Here is a 25,278-nt window from a genome sequence, read left to right as displayed (position 1 = left end):
GGAATTGGTACCGTTTAAAATGTAGTGTTATTTTGCTAAGAAAATTCATACTTCCAATGGACCTTTTCCAATTGACTGGTATTGAAGAACTGGGAGAAAAATCGGGAGAATATTGCTCACCTACCTAAAAGCAATTTCTTTGTGATCTGTCAAACACGTAATTTAAAGCAACAATGGAGTCCTCCATTCTTCTTTTGTTCATTACTGCAAATGCCTTTACCAGAGGCAGAGGTCTCTTAGGGATGTTACCTTAATCCAAAGGATTTCATTTTTATTGAGCTCATCTTGGTACGTAGAAAAGCTCCTTCAAAGTTCAGCTCTGTATGAAAAAGTGAAACATAACAGCAACCATGTTTTATTGCTATTGTAGATAGAGTTCTTAAGAAGAAAATTTTTTGGAACAAGAATTCTCACAATCATTTTTATACTTATAAACCAGTATCACAAGCTCACCAAATATAATTTTTCTCAAAGGCATATCTCCTAATTGGACACCATTAACAGTTAACAGTGAGATACAATATAGTGTAGCTATTTTTAACAGCTCATTTTCTTATCTCCTGTTATTATTGTGTTATATACCTCGGGCTTCATCTGTACCTGGCTTACCGTGGAGCCGTCATAGCAGTTAGTGTTTAGCAGGGCTCTGTGCTAAAGCTGTGCAAACTTTACACCCTTTCATTTTTGTAGCAACCTTGCAGAGTTGGTACTGTTGTTCTCATTTTGACAATGAGAAAAGTAAGACTGAAAGAAGTGAAGTAGTTTACCAAAGAGGATGCAGCTATTAATGTTCAGAGCCTGGATCCCAACGTGGTTTCCTGATTCTAAAGCTCATAGTCGTGGCACTCTGCTGCTGCCGCTTACTCCACTCCTCTTCCTCGGACCATCTGTACATCATGATGTTCCAGCAACATGGGCAGTGTGCTCTTGATGCTCAGATATCAGGATTTTTGATGATTAGACAAGATCTCTTTTGACTCTCTCTTTGACTAATGGATTAATTTAGGTGTAGACATTCCCTTCACTCCCTTGAGTTAAAAATAGCTTTAAAGTAATGAAGCAGTTGGCTTTTCAGGTTTAAGAAGACATGGAAAAGCCAACTGGGGTTTAGGGGGGGAAGCTCTTAAAGGAAAAAAAATGCTAATTGGAATGTAGTTTCAAATACCGGTTAGTACTGGATGCAGTGGGCTAAATATGGCCAGGAATTTGCATGAAAAGACTTCATCTGAAGTCAGGGCAGGTTCTACTCCTGGTGTTCTGTGCATGCCTTATTCCACTCCACTTTGGTAGGGGGAATGATTGATGACAGTTTCTTGATGCTGGGAGGGTGGCACTGCGCACGCATAAAGGCCAGACTGCCAAATATGTTGAAACCTTCAACATCAGCCAAACCTCTCTTCCTCTCCAGAGGGCAGCCAGCATTTCCACCCAGCGGTGGGGCCATAAGTGCTAAGCCCACTTCACTCTTCAGGCTGAAGTCCTGAAAACTTAACGTTATCCATGGATTTATAAAGCATCAAGAATTTTAACAGCAAATCTCAGCCTATTGCATTATCAAAGTTAATCTGTGTAGCACACAATAAAATTGTTTTATAAAACATTAAGAGATTAGAGCCAGCATTCAATTATCTGAGTCAGTGGGATAAAGTCATGTATAATCCATAGCGGTGGATAATCTCAAGATAATTTGCAACTTTGCGCTGGAAAAAATGTTTGCCTCTGTTATCATATTTTCCTTAGGCTACTATTACAGTTATCAACCTTTTCCTAGGCATATATATAATCTGTAGGGAAAAGAAATATGATTTAGAATTATTCAATCTAATTCAGCAAATATCAGTTTGGAATGTAGAAATTGTCTGTAAATAAACCACACACAGTCCATAGTTAGCTGTGAGGAATTTCTTCTAGTTCGTAGTAGTCCTACCAGTATTTATCTTATTGCTGCTATGTCATCTTTGATATGGATCACCAGTCTTTTTATAAACTTCAACTTTAAATATCACCTATTATTAACTTTCCGACAATATCTGTGCATATTCAAAATCAAAAGACTAAACGCTATTTACTCTTAGCAATTTCAGTGTTGAAATTAGGGTATTTCTTACAGAGCATCCCAGCTCCTGGCATTGTGCTGGCATGTTTATTGATTGAGTGTTGAATAACCCTCAAGAGATTTCTCTGAATTAACTACTATAATAAAAGTACAAAAGCAAGACAACTATTATTTGTAGGAGCTCAAAATCTAAAAAAAAAAAATCACAAAGGCCATAGAAGGCATAAAAAGCTGAAAGGATTCCATTAACTTAATTATTCCTAACACACGAACAGTGAGGTCTATATATTCAGGAACTTAACATCAATATGAGAACTGATATTGGACCAATATGCTCCCCCCTAGAACTTTATTGAGGACTAATTGACAAATGTATATGTTTAAAATGTACAATGTGATGATTTGATATACATATACACTGTGGAATGATTACCAAGATCAAGATAATTAACACATCCATCACGTCACATAGTTAACTCTCTGTGTGTGTGTGTGATTTTAACATGATCACAGTATCATTATTTTGGTCCTTTGGTCATTATTTTGTCATTCAAACTCTGCTTTACTAACAAAGTGACTTCTCAAGAAGGCAACTAGATTCTATACAAATAATAAAAGTAGCAAAAATCTATTCGATAGTTTAAATTTATTTTTTGTTTTTATTCATTTAGTATTTAACCTGATAAAAAGTGAATAAATAGATCATAATATCTAAAATAAAAGATTTGTAATTAGCCCTCACAAATGGTATTATTCCTTATAAACAATATAGCCATTTAAGTAGCATTTTTGTTTCACATGGTTTATTTCTAACCAAAGTAATATTAAGAGTCTGTGAAATTCATTTAAAATGCAGCTAAAAATTTTAGAAAGTATTTTACTTGCCCTTCTGAAAGCAAAGTGTTTAAAAATAACATTTATTTCCATTGGAGGAGATATTTTGATCAATCTGATTTGTTTTTACATTATATATTTAGTCCATGTGAGTCACATGTGTATGTACAAATGTATAACCACACTTAGTGAACATTATTTTCAGAATTTTAATAGGTTTTGTCTGGATCGTTATATGTTCTCTAGTCTCAGTCAAAAGAACTAATAGCTTCAGTTTTAAAGGTGATATACAGCTATTTCCTCCACTAATCTTTGCTCTGTTTTGTTGTGACTAATGTCCATGCTCGCCTTTTTACAAGCTTAGCAGTCTGTTTCTACTTGTGAAGAAGTCTCTCGAGCTCTGGTCTAGGAGTGGATGTGTTAGTACTCAAGAAAGTTTATTGATTCCCACGTATAGCTGATAGCTTTCTGGCATTACCTTTGAACTGCTGTGTTCCCCCAGGTGTCTGTCCTTAGCATTCTTACTTTCTTCTCCTTCTCTAGATGAGCACTTTAATTCCCATGGGTACACCTGGGTGACTCCTGAATCTCTAAGTTGTACTTCACACATTTGCCTGAACTCTTGCACAGAATTTTCAGTTGCATGCAGGATGTCTTCCCATGACATTCAATGGGAATCTCAGATTGAATAATCCAAAAGTGAATTCATCGTTTCCCATATCTGTTCCTTCTACCATGATGTCTCTGTTATTACCATCTTTCCAGGCAGGTGAGATATGACAATCATCTCTACACCCTGTTCTTTTCTCACCTCCCATATCCAACCAGTTGCCAAATTGTACCCAATCTAAATCTACATGGTCTCTAGTTTCTCTTATATATTTAATCATTCAACAATTTTTAAGCCTCTTTCTACTTTCATGCCATGGATTTAGAATGTGAGACAGTGCCCACTTCAAGAAGCTCATACCTAGTAAGAAAGAAAGTACTAAATAGACCATCATTGTACAGTGTGATAGTTGTTAGTTATCACAAGTTAGTTATCATATCACAGGCTGCTGTGACTGGGAAGAGACCATGGAAGCCTTACAGGAGGAAGTGACACGTAAACTACATCTGGAAGGATGAAGAGGCGCTATCTAGGTAAAGAGTAGAAGACAGCCTTCCAGGAGGCAGAAAAAGCAATACATGCAAATGTACAGAGACGTGAGAGAGCAAGGCCTTTTCAGAGATGTAAGAGTGATTGAGGGTACAAGGTGAGGAGTGCTGAGAAATGAAGCAGAGGTACATTTATGAGGGGCCATGTATATCGTGCTGGAAAATTTAGGTTTCATTCTCAAAGTATCCTTTCTTTCCTTTTCTCACTTACGTGACCATATCTCTTAGCAGCACCATTGCAAAAAATCTCCTGACTCTTCTCTCACTCTCCACTCTTGCCTTTTCTTTTCTTTTTTAGATTGCAGTCAGAGGTGGCATCCCCTATTATAGTTTAGAACCTCTCTCTTCCTAATCTTTCAATGGCCTGTATTACTCACCAGATTACTCCTTTCCTGCAACCTCCACTTCTGCCATACACAACCCATGGATCAAGCTTGTGACAACTGTCTTCCCCTCTGAGTTGTAAGCTCCTCAAGGCCTGACTCAATGGCTCATACATCTCGGTGGATTTAGAACACCATCCCCTGTGCTTTGCACATAGTAGGCTTTTACATATCTGTTGTGTTGAGAAAAAGGAGTGCACTTTAGAGTCTTTCCACATTTCTTCATTTTCCAGGGTCTTTTATGCACATTGACATAACCATATTGCTGTAATAAGCATTGGCTTTCCCTGCTTGTCCCTGCCAGCCAGCATTCCTTACAGCCCAGTGGCTTGTAACATGCATTGCTGCTACAAATCAGCAACAGTTCCCAAACAGAGTGGCATAGATGCGTACACACCTTAATGTGAAACATGTGTTTTTTCTGCAGAAAATGAAAGGCCTCACTTTTCCCTGGGGTAAAAGAAGGTTTAGAAAGCACTGCTGCAGGGCAGCTTGCCAAGCATTACAATTTCCAGGGCTCTGCACCTCATTTCACTGGCAAGTATGGTGAAAAGGGGTTTGAACCAGGAGCCAGTGCTAGGATGTGAGTCCCAGCCCTAAATAATTGGGTGATTGTGGGCAGCGTTTCTGAGCCTCAGTTTCCTCACCTGTGGGATTGAGAATTGGACTTAATTTCTCATAACCTTATAAATACTTTTCTTGCACCAGTATTTTCATGGCAGGGTACCAATCCGGTATCTTGGTTGAAAACAACACAAACTCATCCTGACTTTGTCTTTTTCATCTTGACTAATTTAAGCAGAAAAGATGTCATTGGAAGGATATTGGATAGTTCACTGAATGGGTGGGATGAAAACCAGGCTTGGGAATTTGGCAGTTAGCAACATAGGGCACCCTTATGTCACAGGAACAGGATGATGAGTTTGGCAATTGGTATCATGGGACACTTCCTGGTATTCATGTCTCTTTCAGTAATCTCTGATTGTTGTTGTGTCTTTGCATCACTCCCTCCACATTCATAGTCCCAGATGTGGGTATCCAATTGGCTGAGCCCAGGTCAGGTGCCTTCCCCCTAACTGCTGGCAGTGGAGAGAAGGAATACCTGGACCATCCAGCTTGGGGAGTTAACTGGCAGTGGAAGAAGGCATTGCCTCTCACCAAAACTTGCGTAAACATGCAAAGGTGGTTAAGACTGGTGGTGCCCATGCATGCTGTGCCTACACCTATAGGGATCTCAACGATGATTAACATCTTGCTTCACCGTGCACACCATTAAGACTTCAAGATATTTCTTCCAGAGAAGCCAGTTTTGCCAGGGCTTAGACTACTCCTTTAATTACCTTTTATTATACTGTATACTTTATTTTTTCCTTATCAACACAATTCATTGGATTTTGGTAAGCTTCTGATAAAAATTTAAGAACTGCAGTTATAGCTCTGACCACTGAGATGTTCTAAGGTGAGGAGAAGGGCAGAGTGCAGTGGATCACTAATTCCAACTCACCATTCACTTGCAGATAAATAGCAAGAGTTTGGGGTCAAGAATTATCTCCAGCACAAACAACATAGAACAGATCTTGTATATAAAACTACAATTGGGAGAAATGATATTTAGGAAAGATCACTATGTATCCATGCCTCCAGGTAATCTAAGTTCTTGTCATTGGAATAAGTTAGATCTCTAGGTTACATACAAGACTACATCACTTTAGTTTCTTACAGAACAATGTTCACCAAATTGTCAGCAAGTTGAGTTCTGCTTCTGACTTTTTGGGGGAGCTTACTGTGATGGGTGTTGTCCATCGTGATACTTAGAGTATCCTGTGGTAGACCCCATGTGAGAAGTAGCTTATAGAAGTTTAAGCTATTAAAGGGAAACTTAGCTTCCCTTAAAAATTGAGAAGTTTCCTCATCTCGTATGAGAGCTGTGTAAACTATCATGCTTTCTCCTTCACTTTGGCTCTCAGATAGCTAAAAGTACCAGATGTGGTACTCTCCCCAACAACTAACTTGGTCCTTGTAGTTGTCACTTTATCTTCTTTTGTTCCTGATTGTTTATTTTATAAACCTCCTTACTTTCTTTTTTAAAGAAGGAATAAAAGAGAGATGGGAAGTGGAGAGAGATGGTTAGATAGAGACTGGATGCTGGCTAGCCACCCAAATGGACAGAGGTAACCACGGCAGAGGAGTGGCTGCTTCTACCATAGCAGCAGGGCTGGCAATGGATATCAGATTCCTTGTTGTCCCAAATCCCCTCTTACCAGTGGCAGTCTAGTCTGTCTGTGGCTGCCTCCCAGTTGGTCTAAATATGGTTTAAAACAATTTCCACAACAATAAAGACTTTCACACCTCTCCCCTCATGTATTTATATGTACTGTTTTATCTCCTATATAAAAATAGCACGTGAGACGTCAGCTACTAGAGAGAACACAGACAAACAATGAGACATAAGTCAGGAATGTCATCCATCCACCGTGGATTATTGTGGATACTGTGAGTTGCTAACTATCCAAATTATATTCGAGTATTTCATCACCTGCTTAATCAAGCTGCAAAATAAGGAGTTAGACCACTTCACCTCCAGTGATTTGATTATGTGGTAAAGAGACTGGTGCATAAACATTAATCCTGGGAAATTAATTCATGAAAATTAGCTGAAGATACCCCTAGAGGCCTGTTTTGTATCTATTTTTGCATAAAATGTTGAACTAACTACTTACCAAAGGTGTCTTAGGGGGACTAGAGTGATTATGCATGATTCTGTAGTTATCTAGAGAGAATCATGAAGAGGCCATGAAGTGACCTGAAAATGCAGTCTGATTAAAGCTAAGTCTTGAATAGGAAAATTGCTTTGAAATGATCAAAGTTCAAATTGTTGGTAATGAGGGAAAACACTTGTTCTAGAATGAGGCCTTTAAAAAGAGAGAGTCTCATTTTGAATCTTTTGTAAAGCATGCGGCTTTCCTTTTTCTGTGTGTGAGAAGATCAGCCCTGTGCTAACATCTGCCAAGCCTCCTCTTTTTTTGCTGAGGAAGACTGGCCTTGGGCTAACATCCGTGCCCATCTTCCTCCACTTTATATGGGACGCCGCCACAGCATGGCTGGACAAGCGGTGCATTGGTGCGCGCCTGCTATCCGAACCCGCAGAACCCGCAAACCCCAGGCTGCCGCAGCAGAGCACGTGCACTTAACCGCTTGCACCCCCGGGCCGGCCCCCGGCTTTACTTTTTGATTGCCAAATATTGGGTTGTATCAACCTATCACATTGTCTCAATTCTGAAATTTAGGGGAGGGCAAGGAGGATTAGGAGAATGTTCTAGATAAACTTCTGGCAGGGGATGTCACGAGTGAAGATCTGCCCTCAGGAGAGGGAAGTCTCCAGGATCCTTTAGAGCCAGTTTAGATGCATCCGTGCAGTGGAGCCTCCCCAAGGCTTGGCCAGAGTCTCTGCTCCCAGGGCACTTGGCTCCTGTGTACCTCTAGCATGCCAGATTGTATTTCGGTGGTTTGTTTAAACATCTGTCTTTCCCGCCAGATCATGAAGTCCTAGAGAACAAGGATCATCTTTATTATCTTGTATATGTTTCCAGCATCTATCTGTGGCCATCTCACCTAGGACTGAGCCCATAACTCTGATTACATTTATCTTCTTTGGTAAATATTCAGCTTTGCTGATATTTAAAGATATTAATACTGTATCTAAAACCTGGGAAGGCAGAAGTGTTTCAGAATTCAGGCTTTTCAGATATTAGAAAGGTGATATCAGTGTCTATAAACAGCATCTGTAAACAGTGTCTATACCATATGTAACATAACACTACCAGCAGAGTCAAAGGAAGCTTCTCTAATCAAGCATGTTGATGTTTCTGCAGCAAAAATTATGAATAGACACACAGTGTGGGATAAATAAAGACTAGAATTTCATAACAGTTCAGGTCAGATTTTGCTCCCAGAAGGTTACAAAAAACTTGAATTTTTAGGAGCCCTTTGGATTTTGCAATGGGAGATAAGGTATTATGGGCCTGTATTACATCTTCAGGAAAGAAGGAGTCTCATCTAAGGGAAATATTCCTAGGTACAAGGTCCCTTACACTTGTCAGTTCAGGAAGGAAGAAGAGAACAGTGTTGGGTTTTTCTGGATGGTGACATGTTCTCATAACTGGCATTGATGGTAGGGTCCTAGAGGGAAGGGGCGATGGAAGTCCTTCATTTCTCAAAAAGCAGGCTTTCCCATTGTGCCACGACTGCCTCTGTGCCTCTTACCTTATCTGCTGCTGCTTCCCCTCGGTTCTAACCTATTTCTCCATTTTTCTAGAACCTCTCGTCTCCCCTCCTCTATTCCTATATATTTTTTCACTTATCAGCTTAGATCTTAGGAGTTTTGATTCTTTTCTTGTTTGCCTTCTGCACGATTCTTTGGCAGACCCTCCTGCTCTAAAGGAGCATTCACTTAACAATGAATTCACCTAAACAACCAAAGCTTTGCTCTTATTAGTCTGTCTTTGAGTAGATGCTAGTCAGTGCTTACTTAGAATGGAAGCACATGTCTTTGTTTAGAGGATTTATGTATATCTGCTCAATGCTACATAGATAAGCATCTTGGGAATGTGTGCGTGGATGATAGGCCTCTGCTGTTACCTTTATGACCTTTGTCTACTGTATCAAAAAATGTTGATGGAAAATTCAAATCCGCATGTGGTATGCCATGTTTAAAAATAAAGTAGGTAGCATGATTTCTTTTCTTAGTCTTTTTTAAAATATCTTTTTCATATGTTTTAAAAAGTGCCATTGCTTATTTTTCCATATGATATTTGTTTTTGCCTGCCTTTATTTCTAATTCTGTTTGATTTACTTAGACCATACATCTGTTTTTGTGAGTATTTACAAAAAAGCTAACTTTTATTTTATTTTTTTTGAGGAAGATTAGTCCTGAGCTAACATCTATTGCCAATCCTCTGCTTTTTTTTGCTGAGGAAGATTGGGCCTGGGCTAACATCCGTGCCCATCTTCCTTTACTTTGTATGTGGGACACCTGCCATAGCATAGCTTGATAAGCAGTGTGTAGGTCTGTGGCCAGGATCTGAACCTGCAAACCTCAGGCCGCCAAAGCGGGGCTCATGAACTTAACCTCTACACTACTGGGCCAGCCCCAAAAGCTAACTTTTATGCTATCTGTTAAAGGAATTATTTTGCTCTTCTTACTCTCTCTTAGGCTTTTAGGTTGTTTTAAATGCCTGTAGTGTTGATGTGTAAAGTTGCCATTAACAAAAAATGGTGACTACAGAGGTGGGGTCAGGAAGGCAGATCTCTACGCTGTCAGGATGTTGCTCTCTGTTGAGCAGAGTACCACCGACGTCCACTATTGAAGCTGTCTCTTCTCTGTGTAAGTAAAGCATTGTTCCATCCAGTGCTTGACTACATTGTGTTTTCTTTGGCAACTTCAATACCAAGATGCAGTGGACAGAGGTACTTGGACTCCTATTCCTGGTGGCTCGCATTGTGATGATCTTTGCTACCCTCCATGTAGTTGGAGTCCCGCCCCTGGGATTAGTAACCAGTGCATGGTGCCCTACTCCTTCAGAATTAATAATCGGTACCTGGTACTCTGCTCGACACGCTCAACTTGCAGCGTCATGTGAATGCGTGGTACCAAAGCAGAGGCTGTGAGTGAAGTCCCATGTTTCTTCTCAGTGGCCTGCTTTCTGTGTACCACTCCCAGCCGTGGTCTCATCAGTGGTTGCTTGGGTAACATCCCCCTTTGTGGTACCCCAGTCCAGAAAGAGTTGCATCCCTTTGTCACTGCAGCACTGAGAAGTGTTCCCTGGCTTACACTGTGAGAATATTCATGTTGACATTGTATTCTGGAAAATTTTAGTGTGGGAAGAAGACAAATAGCCAGAATGGTGATCAGTTACCCAAATAACCACTAGAACTCATCCCAGGAGACTGGGGATCAGTTGTAATAAGTTTCTCTTCTCCTTATTATTGTTCATTTGTTTTGGAGGTGAATTATAGTCACCAGAGGCAATCCAAACTAACTTTCTTTGCCTGTGTAATATAGTAAAAAATCCTTAAGATGTAGTAAATACATTGTAAAAATTTAAAATCTATGCATTACAAGTGTATGTGTGTTAAACTCCATATTGTACCTTTCAAAAATTCTTTTGAGACTTCATCAAAGACCCGTATCACAGTTCTCCGGTAGAACTAGTTTACAGTCAATCCATTATGACACATCATCCGTAATTATGGAAGCCCTCGAGTCACTTAATATTGTTTTCTAAAGAACTATGGATGTTTCTCTTAAGGTAGGTTAGAGAAATTCCTTGATGTCTAGATCATAAAATATAGCATTTCCAGATTTAAGCTTTCCTACTAATCAACATTCATTCATTCAACAAATATTTATTGCTCACAAGTAGTTTCAAATGTACAAAACACTGTGCTAATTTGTAATATAGAAAAGGTAAGATACAGCCTCTGCTTTCCGAGATGATCTAGAGTCTAGATTATAACCCAGGAAGTGGCAAACTATGGCCTTTGGGCCAAATCTAGCTTGCTGCCTATTTTTGTAAATAAAGTTTTATTGGAACCAATCTTCTATTCACTTACATATTGTCTATGGCTGCTTTGTGCTACAAAACGATGACAGCTGAATAGTTGCAACAGAGACTGTATGGCCTGTAAGCCTAAACTATTTACACTCTGGCCCTTTACAGAGAAAGTGTGCTGACCCTTGCTATAGACATGGAAACATAAATCATTAAATAATAGCATAGGGGAGGCAAGGAATTACAGTGGGGAGCAGCATGAATTTTGAACCATGCCTATTTCAAACCCTGGTTCTATCATTTACTAGCCTTATGACCTTCAGCACATGACTTAGTATTTCTGAGCCTCAGTTTCCTTTTCTGAAAAATGGAAATAATATCTATACCACATGGTTAATGTAAGGAATAAGAGAGACAATGTCTATGTAAAGCATTCAGAATGTAACAGTCAGTAAATGTGCCCTGTGTTCAAAGAATGAGATGACACTTAGGTAGGATGACCATATGTCCTGATGTCACCTTCATTTACACCTGTTGTCCCAGCATAATTATTAATATCCCCCTTCACTCTCAAATGTCCCAGTTTGGATAATAACTACATGGTCACACTGTGCTTGGAAAATTTCTTAAAGTTCCATTTGTGATTATCTAATTTTAAAAGATGAAGAATCAAATTTATTTAAGAACTCTAAGTGCTATGATAAGAAAATAAAAAAAATGGTTCCTTTGTATTGGTCATTGCTGACCTAACCACATAAAGGTTTTGGCACCCATATTATTATACTTTGTCTAAGCAAGATACATTTATTAACCCAGTAGTAGTGTTTCCTAATTATGATGAGGGATACTTAGAAGTAAATAAGCCAGTGACAAGAAAGTTGGTCTCCTGATGTGAAAACCTTGCAGTAGGTGGCTCAGTGAGGAGTGGATCCTGCCTACGATGATGAAATAGGGGTAAATCTGGGGGAAGGTAGACTGAGACAACCGAGCCTGATGAAGGGTGTGGCCACCACTATGCTCATTTGGATAAGACATCAGGGGCTGAACCATTGGCTTCCTCTTTTGAACAAGCACCTGAAGGTGGGGATCACTGACAGACAAGTCATGGTCCAAGAGAGGTGATTCCCTAGCACTCACCACCACACTCATACATTCTAAGAGAAAACAATTGGATTATGGCTGTATGATCCCCTGGGTAAAAAGGTGAGAGGTTAAGGAGAGAGGGTTGTGCTACATTTCCTTTCTACATATTTAACTAAAGGATATTGGTCCCTTTTCTTTTTTAAGAACCTGAGGTTGGATAGACGCAACAATAGGCCTTGATTCCTTGGGGTAAACAGGAAAAAATGGATATGAGTTGGGTAGCTGGGAAGGACTCCGTGGATAAACTGGACTAAATTGGGTTTTACAGGAACGTCCTAGGGATGTGAGGAAGAGGATTACAAACTGGGAGAACAGCAGTGATCAGGAGCAGGAAGATGGACATGGCATCTGCTACTGAGTGTAATATGGAGAGGCCTTTAGAGTAGAATGTTCATATGGAGAAATCATGGAGATGAGTTTGGAAAGATTCACATCTGAGAAGGGCTTTGGATGTCAGATTTGAAAGCTTGACATTTCTTTAAACTTTGAGAAATCAGTGCTTATTTAAAAACAATGTTCTTCAAAGTTTGGATATTGTTCCAGTTTGATTTGACTTTCAGAAATAATTGTGGGTAATTTAATATTGTAGAACAAATATCATCTGACTGCTGCTTTGTTTATATGGAAATTTCTCTCTTCTTATGCTGCTAAGTAAATTCATCAAAGACAGATTTTATTTGCTAATAGTGCATAGAAAATGTGTTTGTATTTCCTTTTTAGAAAACATTATAATCAAATGAACTTGGAAGTTTTGTGCTTCATCTCATTTCTCCCATTGGTCCTCTTCTGACCCTGGCTCTAGTTGGAACATCTTTTTAAAAAGATCTTTGTTCCCACTAACAGTTGTCTTCTTTCTTCCTTAACTTCTTTCCTGTGTTTTTCCCTCTATCCTACCTTTGGAATCATGTGCATTTGCTTGTCCTTATCTTGTCCTTGCAAACCCTTCCTTTGAGAGAGGGTGTCCTGGAGCCAAGAATCAGAAGACTGTTCTGTAGACTGTAGGCCTATGAAAAAGGGGTGGAGGGAACCAGAGTAACACACACCTGTGCCCCTGGCACCTGAAGGAAAGGCTGGACTCATGGAGGCTGTGTCTACCAGATGCCAAAATAACTTCTCAGAGGAGCCAATTCAATCAAAGACAGGCAATTCAGTGGAGATTTAGTCCATGTGGTTCCTCGGCATTGTGTGGACAAAACAAACCAGTTGACTGATAGCACTGATCACCTTCCAGCCAATAATTCTGGTGTTTCCTAGAGCAGAGATCTCTAAAGACGGGAGCAAGAATATGCAGGGGGTGTGTGCAATGATCTCCTGGATGTCAAAAATAAAAAAAATTAGAACTTTGGATCTAAAAAATAAGAATTTGAGCTTTACTAATGTTTGGTTTCATGGAATGTTAGTATTATATGTATATATAATTTTTAAATGTGAAGGTGAATTCTTAAATATATTTTCTGATGGGGTACACAATCAAAATAGTTTTGTGACTGTTATTCTAGATCATTGATTCCCAAGCTCAAGCAACAGAGTTATTGTAAACAAGAGGCCCATTAATGCATGTGGATGGACCTATTTTCTCATTTAGTAGATACTAAAAATACAATGATCTGCTAAGGGTTTATAATGGTTTATTTAATATGTTTGTGTTTTAAAATTTGCTGTAAAAGTGGATTTTTTATGCCTAAAAATATTGTGAATCCACTGAAGGAGACACAGTTACACATGGGACACAAAAGAGCAAAGAAAGGAGAGAGTCAAGTCCCAGTAAAATATTAGGTTGGTTGGTCAAAGTACTTAACCTGTTGAAAAAATTGTATATGTTTAAGCATCTGTCTCTTTTTAAGAACAGAAACATTTTTCTTTTTTCCTCGATATGTTCCATTGTTCCCCTATTTTGAGTGAGATTTGGGACAGCTCATGGAACTGGCTTCCAGCACAGTGTTTCTTTTTATGCATGTCTGTATTAGTTTGTTAGAGCTGCCATAACAAAATACCACAGACTACATGGCTTAAGCAACACAAATTTTCTCGTGGTTCTAGTGGCTAGTAGTCCAAGATCAAAGCGTCGGCAAGTTCAGTTTCCTCCGAAGCCTTTCTCATTGCTGTACAGGTGACTGCCATTTTTTTTTTTTTTGCTGTGTCCCCACATGGTCTTTCCTCTGTGCACATGCACCCCTGTTGTCTCTGTCTTAATCTCCTCTTCTTACAAGTCAGATTAGGTTAGGGCCCACCCTAACAGCCTCATTTTAACTTAGTCACCTCTTTAAAGGCCCTGTCTTCAAATACAGTCCCATTGTGAGGTACTGGGGGTTACGGCTTCAGCATATAAATTTGGGGGGAACACAATTTAGCCCTTAATGTGTGTTTCCTTTTGACAAATTGAGTTGTTTCAGGAAAGCATGTGGGACTTTGCAATATCAAGCAGCGGTGTGATTAGGGGTGACCATATCTTGAGTTGCCCAGGATGGTTTCATTTTAATGTTATTATCCTGCCTTAATTTAAAAAGTGCCCCCTTTGACTGTCAGGATTGTCTCATTTATTTATTTTATTGGCTGATAAATTATATGGTGATCCTGATATAGAGGTTCGAGAGCCAGAGGACATGTATTCAAGTCTCAGCTCAAAAGTTATATTGCTGTACCTAAGTTTCCTTGAATATGAAGTGGAGACAATAACAATACCTGCGTCACAGAGCTATTGTGCAAATTAAATGGATCGGTATCTATAAGTCATTCAGAACATTGTCCTGCATGTAGTAAGCACTGACTGTAACATTGAGTAGGCAAAGATGAGGATGATTATATTTGTCAGGTGTGATGGGTAATTTTGCATGTCAACTTGGCTGGGCCATTGTGCCCAGATATTTGGTCGAACATTATTCTTGATATGCCCATGAGGGTGTTTGTGGATGAGATTTACGTTTAGATCAGTGGACTTTGAGTAAAGCGGATTGTTCTCCAATATGTGGGTGGGCCTCAGCTAATCAGCTGAAGGCCTGAATAGAACCAAAGGCTGACCTCCTCCAAGCAAGAAGGAATTTGCCAGCAGACTGCCTTTGAACTTAAACTGCAACTCCTGGGTCTCCAGCCTACTGGCCTTTCCCATCAGATTTTGGACCCATCAAGCCTTCACAATTGTGTGAGCTAATTCCTTAAAATAAGTTTCTTTCCCTATATATATTTATACACACACACACACACACAGACACACACACACACACCCTACATCCTACATCCTGTTGGTTCTGTTTCTCTGGAGGACCCTGCTTAATACAGTATTGTGAAAACCAAAGATGTACCTGAAGTGTAATTTTTAATTTTTAAAAAGTCCATTTATTTCTGGATTATGTCCTCCTATAGCCACTGTGCTATTTGCATATGTGATACATACCAATAAAAAAAGAAAGAGCCATGACAAGACAGCTAAGAGAGTGAATAGGCACTTTCTCTATATATTTATCTCAGTCTTAAAAAAAACACCTAAATTTTGCATTCTCATATCATGCTTTTAAACGTATTGATATTATCCATCTGTGAGAATTTTCACCATTATTCATAATTATAGAGATAGATTATTTTTTCAGGAATTGAGAGTAGTATCCTTAATAAATGTTTGGAATAAAAGAATCATAGGTTTTTGTAAAACGAGTGTTGATTAAAAAAAAATGGAATCGCTATGTCAAACTGAGCTCTAAAACTAAGCAAGCAAGCAGATATATTGGCAAGAGTTCAGCCAAGTTAAAAGATTGGCAAATCAACCTTATGAAAAAAGTTAAACAAGTTGGAAAAGCAAATAAAGGTTTGAGGAACAACCGAGTAGCAGCTATCAAATCTAAAAAGGGTTATTGTGGAGGGGATAGAGACCAGCTGTTCTCAAGCTCAACTGAGCCCAGACAAGAACAAAAATAGATAAAACTGCAGTATGACAGCCCATTTACATCTAGGCTTCCGGCAGTTAACATGTTAGGAATGGTTACTTAGGATGTTCCAGAATATATTCAAGGGAGTCTGTAAAGTTGATTAGATTCACCTTTTCTGGGTGTGAAGCTATGGAAAGTTCAGGTCTAGAGTCCCAATGGGGTTAATCAGAATCACCTGGGGTTGGGGGGTGCTTTTGTAAAAACCACAAGCTCCGTTTCTATGAAGCTAAAGGAAGTGGTTTCCAGGATATACTGTTGAGAATAAAAGCAAGGTTCAAAAAGGGGAACTCTATTTTAGGTATGAGGCAAAAAAGGGGAAATAATAATCTATTTGTATGAGTATTTGTGGGTTTTTTGAAAAAACAAGAAGGATAAACCAGAAACTAATGAAAATAGTTAACCTATTAGAGGTGGGGTGGCAGACAGGAATGGAACTTCTCTGTGTATATTTTTTGTATTAGTTTCCTATTGCTGCTGTAATAAATTACTGTAAATTTAGTGGCTTAAAACAACAGAAATTTATTATTTTACAGTTCTGGAGGTCAGAAGTCCTTATAGGTCTCACTGGGCTAAAATTAATATGCCAGCAGGGCTGCATTATTCTGAAAGATCTAGCGGATAATCCACTCCTTGCCAGCTTCTAGAGGCCACCTGCATTCTTTGGCTCGTGGTCCTTTTCTTCATCTCAAATCTCTCTCTGAATCTGACCCTTCTGCCTAGCTCGTCTACATTTAAGGACCCTTGTGATTACATTTGGGTCCATGGGATAATCCAAGATAGTCTCGTTATCTTAGGATCAACTGATCAGCAACCTTAATTCCCCTTCCCCTGTAATATTACATATTCACATCTTCTGGGGATTAGTATAATGGACATCTTTGGAGTGTGTGTGTGGCGGGGGGGAATTATTCTGCCTATCACACCTTTTCAGAATAATTTTGACTTTTGAACCATGGAAATGTTTATGTATTCAAAAATAAAACTGAATCAAAAAGGGTAACAAAAGCAAACTGTAAAATTGAATACAAATAGAGGCAAATGAACCTAACTGTTATCAAATAATAACATAACTACACTGGGGAGAATTAAAAGAATGAATTCAAATAAATTTTGAACACAGAACTCTGCTAATACACCCTTAAAGTGAGATCTATTCTAAGGACCAAAGTAATTGCAAAGAAATCTTGATTTTTACTCAGTAAGTTTGTTGTTGGTAGTAGTTACAGTATATATACTATACTCAAAACTATTTGGTGTATATTTTAGGATAATGTAAATGTGTTATTGTTGTGGGAAGCCGAAGTGCTCACTAAGGACGAGGGGAGATAGATAGAAAAATGGATTGGGGGAAGGTGAGGGAGAACGCTGTGGTTCTGGATTTTTTATGTATATCCCCTGAAATGTCATAGAACATTGACACTCCCAGGAGCAATGAGCACAGCTAGTACCAGATCTTGGTTTCTAAATAGCATTCCGTGGTAAAAGAAACCAAGGCTCCTTAAAGAAATATCTGATTTCAGGTGGAACAAGTATGAAGTACAAGGTAAGCCCGCACCATCTCGTGGTACTGAAAAGTAAGGAAATGCTCAAAGACTGATAGAGACATGCCCAATTTAGGACATTCAAGCATCAAACCAACCAAAAAGTAGTAGCAGATTCTGAATTAAAAAAGGAATCTTTGATATTAAAATAGAGGCATTTAGGGTCGGAAGGGAAAGTGCTTTTTTTAGAGAAAAATGAAAACTAATAAAAATAAAATGTATAATAAATTTAGACAATTAATATGGTGTAATCCTCAATGTAATAACTGATTCAGGCAGGATCATCAATGGATGTCAAAACCATTAGATGGTTTAGAAACCGGCTTACTTCGGAGAGCAGTGAAAGGATTAGATGAAATGTTATTGACATACAGAATATTTACATATTTCAAAATATCCTACAGATTACTTATTAATTGTAAACAGATCATTTTCATTTTTTAATGGAGAAATCTGGTCAACATCACCTTAATTAGGTGATCAAACTTCACAACAATGGGACGAACTGATATTTTGTGCCTCCTGATGTGATAGAATGGGGAGAATGCAATATTAACTATCTAGTCTTCCTGCCAAGAACATTTAACTTGAATCTATTCAGGAGGAGAAAAATCAGACAATTACAAATGTAGGACATTATACAAGGCAACTGGCCTGGACTCCAGATTAAAATAAACTAAATGTAAACTGAAGTGAAATAATGACAATTATGATGCAAGTTGTGATCCTTGATTAAGAATTTTAAGAATAAAATAGCTATAAAAGACAGTGGGACAGTTGGAAAAATTTGAATATAGGCTGTAGAATAAGTAAAATTATTGTATCAATATTAAATATGTTGCACATGATGTAGTGTTCATGTAGGAAAGGGTCTTAGTTCTTAGGAGACACATGTTGAAGTAGTTAGAGGTAAATTCAGCATGGTGTTAGGAACTTTCAAATGGTTCAGAAAAAAAGTATATGTGTACAAATACACATGTATACACATATGTAAAAGAGAGGAACAAATGCAGCAAAATGTAAATAGCTGATAAGTTTTGGCAAATAGAGCTGTTTTTTGTACCACATTTTCAAATTTTCTGTAGGTTTGATTTTCAAAGTAACAAATTGAAGAAAAATTCCTTTACTGAGCCCATGGGCTTTTTGGTTCCCTTTGGGCTTATTTTGTTTGTATTTCAAGTTGTTGTGAAGGTTTTCTTCTTCTTAAATGTGTGTCTGGTTATCTTTTTGGAAGTCTCTCCCTTGACATCTAGCTATTTTGAGTCTCTGGGCAATGTGATTTTTTGAATGCGTATACTAGTAAATAGAAGAACTTCAATGAAAGCAATGTTGTATGTTAATCTCTATGGAGCTCCAATTTATAGGAAAAACATTTGAAAATAAAATGGACACATAGTATCTGGTTTATAGTTGGCACTCAGTAAATAGGCACTAAATGTGTTTTGTAAGCTTCTAAATACCATTAAAATATTACCTGATAGTAACAACAGCAACAACAGCACCCTCAACAAGAGATACGGCTTTCCAAGCCTTGCCTCAAACCTGTTGAAGGATAACTTCAAGGGTAGGGACTTGCAGTGCATTTTAAACAGGTTTGCTACATTCTTTTGTACTCTATAGTTGATGTCCCTAGGGAGCCCTCGGATGTCTTTCCTTCTCAGGGTTCAGCCTTAAGTCCTCCAGGAAAAGTTCCCTCCCTTTGCCTTCTCTGCCATCCTGGTATGTCTCTGCCGATGGGAGTTCTTTGCCATCTGCCATGATCTTTATACTTGATTCTTTTCCCTCGCTTCCCATCCCCCCTTGCTGGCTTTGCCTTGGTTTTCTACCTCTCTCCATGAGCACTAGTTCCGTGTTGGTTAGTGTAATTTCCATGGAGGCAGCCAACCCACTTTCACACCTAACTTTTGCTGCTCATCCAATAGATGGGACAATATTTTTTTGCAAAATATATTTTTTTCGCATCTCTCTGACTTTTCCATAAAGGAAAGTCTCTCTGAGATACGAGGAACTCTGTAGGAAATTCTGAGAATATAAACCAGATTTTTGCTTCCTAGGTTTATGTAGGAAGGCTATTGAGGATAGAGGTTAAAGTTGTAGACCCTGCAGTTGAACTGCTTGGCCCTGAAACCAGCCTCCACTGCTTGGTAGCTGAATGACTTTTGGCAAGTTCTTTAACCTCCCTGAGCTGAGTTTTCTCATATGCAAAGTGGGGATAATAATCGGTACCTACCTCAAATGGTTGTGAGGATTAAGGGCATTTACATATATAAAACATCTAGAAAAGTACCATGTAAATGCTTACTATTTTTAATCATTGTCATCCTCTTTCTATGGAATATCAGACCTGGATCAAATTCTGTTTTCAAGATATTAATGATGATCCTTATAAAATAATTACTTTCTTGCTTTGTGTCTCTCATGGGTTCAGGTTTCCCTGGGACTTCTGCATGCCCATGCTACACATATCCTGTGGCCTCCAGAGCGTTGGCAGAAATTGGAATCTGTTCTTCCTCCAGAGCGCTTGCCAGTTCAGAGTGAAAAGGAATGACTGCATGGGTCTCCCTGAGCTGCCAGCATTGGGAGGTCAACACCATCGATCACAGGCAGAGGGATGGAGAAGAGGAACCTCCAAAAAGGGCAAAGCTTCCAAGAGAAGGATGCTGTGAAAGAACATTTCTATTACATTAAGATGATCTGTATTATTAAAGAAAGAGTTTTTAAAAATTAAATAGTATTAAATGGCACCTGATTTTGTGTTAAATTATAACACCCTATTGTTTAATGCCAAAAAAATGCAAATCTTTGGAAATATGAAAATTTTATTCCCGTATGTCTTCTAGGGGATAAATCTGAGATTATTTGTTATGCATACTTCTTATTCTGTTGATTGTTGGGTTTTGATTTTGGTGCTTGCTGCTGAAGAAATATGAAAATTAATATTTGATGGAAGTAATTGAGTAATTTACTCTTAAGATGGAACACGAAGATACATATTGTACACACAGTGATAGAAATTATGTTGTAATTGACAGTATCTAGAATGCAATGACTGCCAGTTAGGAAGAACAGTCAACTGTCATGTAAAAATAAAAAGGATTTGCTCAGGTATCTGTTGAGTGTTTATCTTAACTTGTACATCCATTAATGAGGAATATATTATCTCTTTTGGAAGTAAGGTATTAAAGTAATGGAAAACCAATTCAATCAATACTTCCATATAATGAAACCTTTCTTATTGGCCTTTTTTAATCCAAAACTTCTGAGTTATCTCATGTCTATTCACATTGATGTGTAAACCCATTTATCAGTATTCGGTTACCATTTGGTGAAATGTTCTGAGTGAAATGGAAAAAAAAAAATTCCTCCAGATCAACCAAGTTTGATTTTTTCAGTGTTCGTGTCTATAAAACTGAAATAATGAATTGCAAAGTGGTAGATTAGAATAATAGATTCTATAATTGTATAAAGAGGTAAATTACCTACATGCAAGTCTATGTTTATGAAGTTTTTCTTCTTTTTTCTTCCCATTGGTTAGAGGTTTGTGCTGATGGAAACTAAGTCTCTGGACCAATCTCTTCTGTATGCCAGGTCTTGTTTTCTTCTCTTTCATTAGCAGATATCCCAAACAAGGACCAGCCATCTTGCAAATGTGGATGCAAACTCATCATTAGCTGGCAGGAACAGAGCAACAGCAAAAAAAAAAATATGCATATTAAGAGCATATGTTACTAATAATAATTCATTAGCATCGTAATAGTTTGTACAACAAACATCAATGAGTACTTATGTGCTAAAGTTGGGCAAAATTATCATTTTTAAAAGCAGATTTGCTTGAAATCTTTTGATGGGTCTTCATTACATTTATTAGTTCTTCAATTCCATTTCCCTCTCTTCCGCAACTTCAACTTCATGCTCTAGCTTTTAACTGCAGTTTACCAAATACTCATTGCTATTTCAAGGCTTGCAATGTTTTTCCCTTGGCAAAGTGCATCCCCTGGGATTATATGTAAAATATTGAGTGCATAAGGGTATCGACCCTTTAGCTGCTAGAACATAGGAAAGCCTGAGGATCATGGAAGGGGATTGTGGGTGGTAATGGGGGGGGGACAGGGTAGAGCACAAACAGAAGGGTACTTGGAGTAGCTATATTTACTACTGCTATGGAAGAATTGGATGTTTTAACAGTTCATCAAACTGGCTATCAGCCTTGCTACCTTATTGACTACCTGTGTCATTCCTACTCAAACTATTAATTCAAGATTGTAAATCTTTGGAGAGAAGATAAATGCTCTTACTATTTAATTTTATGTTCTCTAGCCATCTAGCACATCACCAGCAGAGTTAATACTTGATGCTTGTTGAACAACTCAGCCCATAAGTTACTTGCTCAAAAATGCAACTCCAGGCAGAGTTAATCACTGTGCTATCTGGTGTATACTTTCATGAGTGCATCAGTTATTCTCAGTATTAACCAATGGTGAAAGAGTTCTTAACTGGCTGCCACTCCCAGGGCACAGCAAGAGGCACAGGCCCAGGAACCGTCTTTCTGTGAAAGTTGCCTATTAGCTTATGTTCATAGCTTTGACCTGAGGGGCAGGCTTCTAATTAAACACATCTAAGGGCTGACTGTAATCCTTTCCAGAGACCTCAGAGGGCAAGTACTATCTTTATACTCTCCATCTGCTGCATTCCAGAGCACCAGTATCTCCCAGAGAGGAGCCTGTACACATGTCTGGTGCCCCAGTTTTAGTGGCTGCCACCCAGGGGACACCTCTTGATCACCTGGCTCTGGTGGCCAGCAGGGCTGGCATTCCTGGGTCTAACAGGACTGTAACAATTGGAAAGACAGTTCTTGGCTGACTACCACCCCCAGAGCATGGTGCAGAAAGCAGACTGAAACACATCTCCTGTCTTTCTGAGAAATAGGCCCATTTGCTTGACCTGGAAATTCAGCCTAAGGAGCAGGCATCTAGTTTGGCATACATCTAGAGGCCTATTGATGTAGGGACACCAGGGATGGAGATCGGTGGATGCCATTTTTGTGCTCTCCCTCTCCCTTACTCTAGGTTGCTGACATCTGGAAAGGAGTTTGTATACTTGTCTGGCACCCTGATTTTTGTGATTGCCACCCAGGAGATACCTCTAGGTTGCCTGATTCTGGTGGTCAGCAGGACTTATGCTTGTGTTCCCACAGGACTGTATATATATTTGCATACTTTAAAAGCTGCTGCCTGAGGGTCTGGCTTCAAAACAGCCTGAGTCTAGGTGCTGACTGAGCTCCTCCCCTTAGTGACCCTGACAGGTCTTGGCATACCCTCAACTATCGGGAGCCACTAAAAATAAAATAGGCTGCTTGGACAATCACAAAGATTTGAGAGACAGCCAAGAGCTAGGGCAGGGTAGAACAATAAGGTTCATCTCCTACACGAGGCCACTCCATCAAGACTGCAAGAGGTGGCTTTTCTATCTAATGCATAGATAATAGAGTCAAGGAAAATGAAGAAACAAAGGAATATGTTCCAAAAAAAGAAAAACAAACAACAACAAGGTAAACTCTTAGAAAAAGTCTTCAATGAAACAGAAATAAGTGATTTACCTGATAAAATGTTCAAAATAGGGGCTGGCCTGGTGGTGTAGTGGTTAAGTTCGCATGCTCTGCTTTGGTGGCCCAGGGTTCACAGGTTTGGACCCCGGGTGCAGACCTACGCACTGCTTATCCACTCATGCTGTGGCAGGCATCCCACATATAAAGTAGAGGAAGATGGGCATGGATGTTAGCCCAGGGCCAATCTTCCTTAGCAAAAAGAGAAGGATTGGCAACAGATGTTAGCTCAGGGCTAATCTTCCTCAAAAAAGCAATTCAAAATAATGGTAACAAAGATGCTTTCTGAACTGGGGAGAAGAATGAATGAACATAGTTAAGAACTTCAGCAAGGAGATAGAAAATGTAAGACAGTACCAAATAGAAATCACAGAGCTGAAGAATACAATAACTAAACTGAAAAATACATGAGAGAGATTCAACAGCAAACTAGATGAAGCAGAAGAAAATATTAATGAAATTGAAGACAGGACAGTGGAACTCACACAATCAGAGCATCAAAAAGAGCAAAGAATGAAAAAAAAGATAGTTTAAGGGACTTATGGAACAACATCAAGTGGACCAACATTTGCATTGTAGGGGTCCCAGAAGGAGAAGAGAGAGAGAAAGGGGCAGAAAACTTATTTGAAGAAATAATTGCTGAAAACTTCCCTAACCTGGGAAAGGAAACACATCCAGATCCAGGAAGCCCAGAAAGTTGCAAAGGAGATAAACCCACACCAAAACACATTACAATTAAAATGTCAAAAGTTAAAGACACGGAGAAAACCTTAAAAGTGGCAAGAGAAAAACAACTTGTTACACAAAAAGGAACCCCCATAAGACCATCAGATTTTTCAGCAGAAACTTTGCAGGCCAGAAAGGAGTGACATGATATTTTCAAAATGCTGAAAGAAAAAAACCCAACCAAGAATATTCTAACTGGTAAAGAGGTCATTCAGAATTGAAGGAGAGATAAAGAGTTTTCCAGACAAGAAAAAACTAAAGGAGTTCATCATCACTAAACCAGCCTTACAAGAAATGTTAAAAAGACTTCTTTAAGCTAAAATGAAATGGCACTAATTAGTAACAGAAAAAATATGAAAGTATAAGCCTCATGGGTAAAGGTGAATATATAGTAAAGTTCAGAATAATATAATGTAAAGGTGGTGGATTAATCACTTATACCATGAAGATTAAAAGACAACGGTAGTAAAAATAACTATAGGTACAATAATTAAGACATGCACAAGATAAAGAGCTGTAAAATGTGACATCGAAACCATAAAATGGAGGGTGGAGTAAAAATGTAGAGCTTTAGAATGGGTTTAAACTTAAGTTGTTATCAACTTAAAACAAACTATTCTAAATGTAAGTCGTTATATGTAAGTTTCCGGGTAACCACAAAGCAAAAACCTATAGTAGATACACATAAGACAAAGAGAAAGGAAACTAAGCGTACCGCTACAGAAAAATCATCAAATCACAAAGGAAGAGAGCAAGAGAAGAAAGGAACAGAGGAACTACAACACATCCAGAAAAAAATTAACCAAATCGGGTCCAGCCCGGTGGCGCAAGTGGTCAAGTGTGTGTGCTCCACTTCGGCGGCCTGGGGTTCACAGATTCGGATCCTGGGCACACACTGATGCACCGCTTGGTAAGCCATGCTGTGGCTGCGTCCCATATAAAGTGGAGGAAGATGGGCGCAGATGTTAGCTCAGGGCCACTCTTCCTCAAGTAAAAAGGGGAGGATTGGCATCGGATGTTAGCTCAGGGCTAGTCCTCCTCACAAAAAAAAAAAAAAAAAATTAACCAAATGACAATAAGTATATACCTATCAATTATTACTTTAAATATAAATAGACTAAATTCTCCAATCAAAAGACATAGAGTAGCTGAATGGATAAAACAAGACTCATCTATAGGCTGCCTACAAGTGACTCACTTCAGATGTAAGGACACATACAGACTGAAAGTAAAAGGTTGGAGAAAAGATATTCCATGTAAATGGAAAGAAAAAGAATGCTGGAGTTTCTATATTTATATCAGACAAAATAGATTTAAAACAAAGACTGTAATAAGAGGCCAGTAAGGGCATGACATAATAAGTA

General features: G+C 38.7%; 1 protein-coding gene across 1 annotated transcript in view; it reads left to right on the top strand.

Annotated features, from left to right (window-relative positions):
- IMMP2L (inner mitochondrial membrane peptidase subunit 2) overlaps window positions 1-21,662 on the top strand; it is an 846,417-nt gene extending 824,755 nt beyond the window's left edge. Inside the window, exon 6 of the mRNA XM_058528430.1 lies at window positions 20,015-21,662. Coding sequence (XP_058384413.1) covers window positions 20,015-20,134 — 120 coding nt within the window. The 3' untranslated portion in view covers window positions 20,135-21,662. The remainder of the gene's footprint in view (window positions 1-20,014) is intronic.
- The last annotated feature ends 3,616 nt before the right edge of the window (window positions 21,663-25,278 follow it).

Source organism: Diceros bicornis, chromosome 3 (assembly GCF_020826845.1).
Source record: "Diceros bicornis minor isolate mBicDic1 chromosome 3, mDicBic1.mat.cur, whole genome shotgun sequence".
Classification (NCBI taxonomy): domain Eukaryota; kingdom Metazoa; phylum Chordata; class Mammalia; order Perissodactyla; family Rhinocerotidae; genus Diceros; species Diceros bicornis.
This window is presented reverse-complemented; position numbering and strand designations above follow the sequence as displayed.